This window comes from Papilio polytes, unplaced genomic scaffold, assembly GCF_000836215.1.
Source record: "Papilio polytes unplaced genomic scaffold, Ppol_1.0 DF823879.1, whole genome shotgun sequence".
Classification (NCBI taxonomy): Eukaryota; Metazoa; Arthropoda; class Insecta; order Lepidoptera; family Papilionidae; genus Papilio; species Papilio polytes.
Window position 1 is genome coordinate 450,565 of NW_013525325.1, and position 6,627 is coordinate 457,191.

Genomic DNA, 6,627 nt, shown 5'->3' on the forward strand with positions numbered 1-6,627 from the left:
ACTACGACGGGCAGATATATTCATACGTAAAAGAAAAAATTGAAAATAACAGTTTTTATACAATTGAAGTAAACATAGAGAAGTGTAGGTTTTCAAAAGTTTTAATAAAACCTATAACTATTAATCATAACTAGTTGAACTCTTGTAGAAATTATGTCAATGCCAACCGTTTGTAAGGTTAAGAGTCTACGTGAAACAAACCAGTGAGATATGTCATTAACAGAATCGGTAAGCTGCTCTGAGAATTTCTCTGTGAGAATTCAATCTTCAAATCTAAATGTTCTATCTTGTGTGCGGGTGCGATAATGTCTTTTGAACAAGCGAAAGTGCCAGAAACTTTAATTGCCACATTACTGTACTAAGAATATAATGATTCTTAAAAGTGGCTGCAAAGAGAATGACTATCAAAAACTCCTTAGTAACAGCGGATATCTTACAAATCTTACTAATATTATAAATGCGAAACTTAGATGGATGGATATTTGACATAAGGTATCTTCGGAACGGTTCAACGGATTTTGGCAAAATTTCGGCATAGATGGAGAAAAGAATCTGGAAGAAAACATAACTTACTTATTAGATTTTTTTACAAAGTCGCGGGCAAAAGTTAGTATTACTATAAGGCCCAAAGTCATTTAAAATGTCCCTGAATCTTTTCGCAAGATTATATATTACAGGGAGTAAATGATCTACAATAAAAAATTCTTACAAGATACACTTTATTATAAATCGAAGAGCATTGTTAGGACAATTGATCGTTGAATATTAAGCTTCGTATTGTAATTTCGTATAAATTATTCTGAAAATGGCTCCAAACTGCCTCAATGCCTACAATTACATACAAATTACGATGGTATTTCACCTGACGCCTCGTTAACGATAAACAGATGGTGAATCAAATACCATAAAGCAATTCGAATACGAACAGGGCGGCAAATTAATGCGTATAAATTTGATTGTTATATTCGATTCAGGGATTGTCTAAAATTGTTACAATTATAGACGTAGTTAAGAAGTAGAATCCCTGCTAGTTCGTATCAATCGAATTCTGCCTTTGATCCCTTTTAGGGAAAGTAAACGGATGAAATTGAAATTTTACTTAGTTAAAATTGGTATAGAGAAGTAATAAATCATTAAAAATACTTTGATTTTTTATTATGCTTAAATTTAATATAATAAGACGAATAAGCAACCACTAATTAATGTAACCACTCAAAAGAAAAAACACAAAGAAGAATTAATTAGTCATCATATATCTATATTGTGCTACTAATGTAAACAAAAATATGTGATTACAGATATAACTACGGAAAGATACGCTAATTGTACTAAGATTTTCTTTTTATTACTCTGATTTTAACATTTTCTAATCACTGTATATTCCTTCGCTTGCTGTAGTCGTCATATTAAAAATTGTATTAACAATAGCTTTGATCGCCTTTCTTGTGCCTTGCCTCAGCAATGTTAATTTGAACTGCATTAGTACAATTAGGTATGTAGACATGTAGGAAATGTTCTGAAAGAAAAAATAGTAAAATAAGTACTTAAAACATTAAATTGCCTACACCCTATCTCTTCTCCCTGTAACTCTCTTGTTTGTTAGGAACCTTACTACAGAAATTTAACCTAAGCTAGAATACACGTAAAGTAAAACTAGCTTTCGCCCGCGACTCCGTTCGCGTGGAATACTGAAATGCTAAAATAAGTAGCCTATGTCTTCTTCCAGACTATTCTCTACATCTATGCCGAATTTCATCGAGATCCGTTAAGCAGTTTAGGCTACAAACATCTATCCATACATCAAAACTTTCTCATTCATTATATTTGTAAGAAGTAAGATTATTTTACTTATAACTGAAAAAAAAATCTAAATAAAAACGCTTACCGCTGTAAAAAGTTCACGGTTAATAATAGTAAAGCCGTCCAGGTTCATAATGGGCGGGTTTTTGGCAATAGCAACTAGAAACATTTCAACCTCTCGTTGTGCACTTCGATCTATAGCTCCCAAATTGACGTTCAACAAGCGATTTTGGAACTCTAATCCCACCTGGAAATGTTTGTAAGCAATTCCTTTAATAAAATTAGATAACCAATTTTCTTGTTTGCAGCGCATAAATTTCTTATAAAAAAGTAAAAGTGAGCCAGGTGTCACTTTCTGTATTCAATTATGCACATAAAAGAACATAAATGGTTCCGTTCTTTTTTTTCTTTCAATGGTACTCTCAACAATAATTGAATTAAAAAAAAAATACGGTCCAGACTACAAAATGTATGTGTAAACAAAATAAATCTCCGAAAATATGGAATGAGAATGTAATCTACTGAAATATAACAAAGTTAACCTTTCTTGAGGCGTGGTACGCTTCATTACATATAATGAAAAGAAGGGTCATGCAGTAGCCGACTATAACAAATAATCCCATTTCCTTATAACTGACGCCGTGCTCTAATATCTCGGAAAGAGAACCGTAGAGGGAAATGATGGTCGTGAAGAATATAACCATACAATAAATACCGTACATATTCGAATACGCTCGCCCTGAAAATAAACGTTCATAAATATATTTGTGTGGACATTTATTTGATGTTTCAATATGCTCAATTTATTTTTTCTTTTGATAATATTTTTTTCTTGATTTATAAATAAACGCATGAAGCAGCACTTTTCACAAATTTGAAAGGCAAAGAAAGGATGTTATTTGTTTCGATTTTATTACTTCTATAATTTCCCCTTTCATGTATATTAATTTCGTATCTAACCGTGGTATTCTACAGCTGACACACTCTTTTAAAATATAAGAACTATGATAATAATATGCTTTAAAGAATTTTTCGGCATACAAAATTAACGATTGAAATCGATGCTTATGTATTTTAATAAACCTTTATATGTGTCTTTGTAAATCATACATCATACTATTTTACTAATATTATAAATGCGAAAGTTTAGATGGATGGATGGATGTTTGCTAGAGTTTATAGCCTAAACGGCTGAACGGATTTCGATGAAATTTGGTATAGATGAAGAGTATAGTCTGGAAGAACACATAGGTTACTCACTTTTGTTTTTTTTTTAATACCACGCGGACGGAGTCGCGGGCGAAAGCTATTGACTTATGTTTTTTTTTATTAAATTACCTAGTTGTTGCATCATATGAGATAAATCCACCCATAGATGTCGGTACTGCGCGAGTTTCAAAGCAGGATGCTCCGCTTTGAGTGCCTTGTGCAAGTTTGTTGCCAAACCCTTTGAAGCCGTTCCGAAAGCATTGCAGTTTATGTACCTGATAAAACATTATCTATAGAAATACTACAATGATCTACATTTAGTGAATTATTTGTACAATTATTTATTTTAGCTGTGATCGATTTCTATGCGACGGCAATATAATTTTAAAGCCTTCAATTGTTTTATTTGATTGCGTCGTTGCTACAATTTAATTTCTTTAAGAATTTTCTAACCTGTGTTTGTTTTAAAAAGTGAATTAAAGTATGTATACTTGTGTTAGTTTCTATTGTATTCAATAATATTGAAAACAAGCAACTACAAACTTAAATTGATTTTGTCGTGTATGTGCAGCTTCGATTTGTGTTGCTCTCTTTTATTGTCAATGCTTTGTTGAGGAGACAAGTCAATAGGATATGCTTGTTATCTAGAAATCGGATATTTATCTCAATCTAGGAGCTAGTGCTAGTTCCCCTAATTCGTGGACTATAACATACCATAATGAACAGAATCCATCCAGCATCGCAATAATATGATAGTAAGCGAACGAATGCCACAGCTCAAAGTCGTTCTGTAGATAATGTTGGGACAAAGTGACCGCAATGCTTAATGTCCATGAAAATATACATAGAGCCCAAGTTAAAGAATAGAGGTTAGGAAAAATGATAGGCGATCCCGTAATTTTCAAATATTTCAACTGAAAAATTGTTAAGGTATATTCGTTATTCCTTTTAGAATTCAGATTATTAAGTTAGATTTAGTTTAGTTGTATTAAATCTGTTAAATTTACTTGATAATGAGTCCACATGTTTTTAAAGATGGCGACTTCTGATCCGTGGCGCCATGACGCAATTGGCAAAAGGAAGTGCGGAATAAGAATGCTCAGAAATATTATATTATAGATCACTTCGTCGAATCGTTTGTTTGAATTGTCTTGGAAATTGGTAAGTCTCTCTCGGCCAACTAAAAGATTACAAGTTAATGAGAATTATTGCAGTAAACAAATGTGACAAGTGATTTATTTTAAATGAAAAAGGTATAAGATAGTTTGCTGAAGAACTGATTGTTAACTGACCTTAAAAGGTTTCTAAATAAATGTTTCTACTAGAATTCGAAGAAAATACCGCTTTAATGTTACTAAACTATCAATTACTGGTACACTCACCTTATCTCATTTAAAAATAGAATTTAACAATTAAAAGAAAGTAAAAATGATAGATGTTATTTATAAAGGTATACATTTCATGAGTGACATAAATTGCTAGAAAGACGAGAAAATACTGCTTCACTTGCCTTTAACGACTATGATGCATTCTAAACTCCACACTAGATACGCCCATAAAGTTGCCTTCGAGATCCAGTTAAATGTTGTACGTTTTGTAGTTTTACTATCTGGTAACAAATTATAAACTGAAATTGTCTTGTTTTAACTTTCAAAATTTCTTCAACTGCAATATCCTTATTATCATAGATGGTTAAATTTAGAGATCATGTTAACTAAAGTTTATGTACAGCGCTATCGAGGTATACCATCATCCACTTGCCCATATCCCTTACGGAGGGTCAGCACAGTATGTACTGCTCTTCCATACATCTCTATCAGTCGTCATATCTGAATCCTTTCTTAAGCATATCCTCTTTCACACAATCCATTCATACTTTCTTTGCTGTTCTACCTTTGTAGCCATCCACATTGAGTCTTAACACTTTCTGGTTTATATCCCATCGTTTTGTCGCACAGCATGTCCAAACCTTTTGCTTCTCAATTTCTCCGCCATTTTCTATCGATTTATACCGAAGTTTATAATTATTTTTTATTTTACAACATTAATCTAAATATTTCGCTTAGTAATTTTATTAGTGATAAACTTTAACGCGCTCTATTCATAAAATTCATTTTTTAATTAAAGTAGAATAGTCAGAGAGAAAAAAATAACAGAAACGAATAGGTCGGTTAGAGCCGTCAGTGACAAATCGTCTGAACCCACTTTTTATCATTCTTAGCAACCAACCCGCCGATATTTCAACAAACATTACTTCTGACCAACAGTCATTTATACTCGCCAACCGTTTGAGGTTTTTGAATTCCAAATAACTACCGTCAAGTAAAAGTATAAAGTCTGATAGTTTAGTAGTGTTTGATACATTATCTATGCGCATTTTGTATGTAAATGTTATGTTACCCTTAGGCACTCTCATTATCGGCATTACTCCCATTATTTGGAATAATACTAACAAGCTCTTTGTTGTGATGTAGAAGCTATCATGCTTGTCTAAAAGGGCCGAGTCGTCGTCTGTTATTTCAGGTCCATAAACATCTTTCGCTTCGTACTCTAAAAATAAATAATTTTTGTTCCTTATTTAGTCCACTATTAATTATTAATTGCTAGAGTAAAAATTTAATTAAATATTAAAAGTAAGAGTATTAATTGATCAGTTTAAAGATAGTTATTTCGTTTTATTTCGTACACCACAATAGGTTTAGACGACATAATATCTTACTAATATTATAAACACTAACGTTTAGATGTAAGGATGTTTGTTAGCGTAGCCTTAACTAATTAACGCTTACCGATGAAATTAGCATATATGAAAGATTAGTCTGCAAAATCCATAGACTACTTACTTTTGTTTTTTTTTTATTTCTACGTACACGTAAACAAAAACAAAAGTAGTATAGTCACGGGCGAAATATTAAAGTAACAAATATAATAAATATTTTTACACCTGGCAAATTTCTCTCACTTCTGTTCTTATGTTGTTCTTTCTTTGAGAAATTTTCGTCTTGTTCCACATTATAAATAGGAAAGTTATTGATGACCACATTGGGATTCATTGTTAAATGTTTATAAAATTAAGAGAATTTAACAGAATTTAAATGCCGTTGTCTCCAGTAACGTTTGAGGCAAGCAAGTGGTGCAATTTTGATAGGTTGTAGTAACACAATACGATGTAATCAATCATAACCCGCCCTTCCCCTTACTCGGTTATTCGAGTTTGATAGCAGAAAGTAATGGAGTAAATATAAAATTATTTTTTTATGATTGTTGGCAATACAATGACGTATAACAAAGTGTAAATTCAAAATTTATCCGAAGAAGAGTTAAAAACGCTACTATAAAATGATAGTTTCTTTATGCAAATTTTAACACGATTTACAATAATAGACAAATACAGCGGGTGTGGGGTAATATTTTTATGTAAAGTTCGATAGTATAGTGTTGTTATCTAATATTAATAAATAAAATATGTAAATTGTAAACAAATTTTTGTTTAATTTACTTTTTTACAGGTAAAGTAACTCTGAATATTTCTGTAGTCTGAATTTCTTCGAAGGCGATGTTTTGATGACGTTGCAGCGTCGCTGTAAAGTGATTAATTCATATTTTACGCTAATAACG

At 31.7% G+C, this 6,627-nt stretch overlaps 1 protein-coding gene across 1 annotated transcript; it reads right to left on the reverse strand.

The window, feature by feature from the left end:
• Positions 1-1,366: 1,366 nt before the first annotated feature.
• LOC106102978 (gustatory and odorant receptor 22) lies at positions 1,367-5,458 on the reverse strand. Its single transcript, XM_013282604.1, has 8 exons — positions 5,410-5,458; positions 4,520-4,618; positions 4,017-4,189; positions 3,724-3,923; positions 3,139-3,284; positions 2,343-2,539; positions 1,886-2,047; positions 1,367-1,516 (listed from the first exon to the last, which is right to left on the reverse strand). Exons 1-8 carry the CDS (start codon positions 5,441-5,443, stop codon positions 1,367-1,369), a joined length of 1,161 nt encoding a protein of 386 aa, XP_013138058.1. The 5' UTR covers positions 5,444-5,458.
• Positions 5,459-6,627: the final 1,169 nt, after the last annotated feature.

Excerpts from the sequence above, each read along its gene's own strand:
- LOC106102978 (XM_013282604.1), bottom strand. The coding sequence starts at position 5,443 with ATGGGAGTAATGCCGATAATGAGAGTGCCTAAGG. Across the intron at positions 4,190-4,519 it reads ATGCATCATAGTCGTTAAAG|TTGGCCGAGAGAGACTTACC; the intron begins GCAAGTGAAGCA and ends GTAATCTTTTAG. Across the intron at positions 3,924-4,016 it reads ACATGTGGACTCATTATCAA|TTGAAATATTTGAAAATTAC; the intron begins GTAAATTTAACA and ends ACAATTTTTCAG.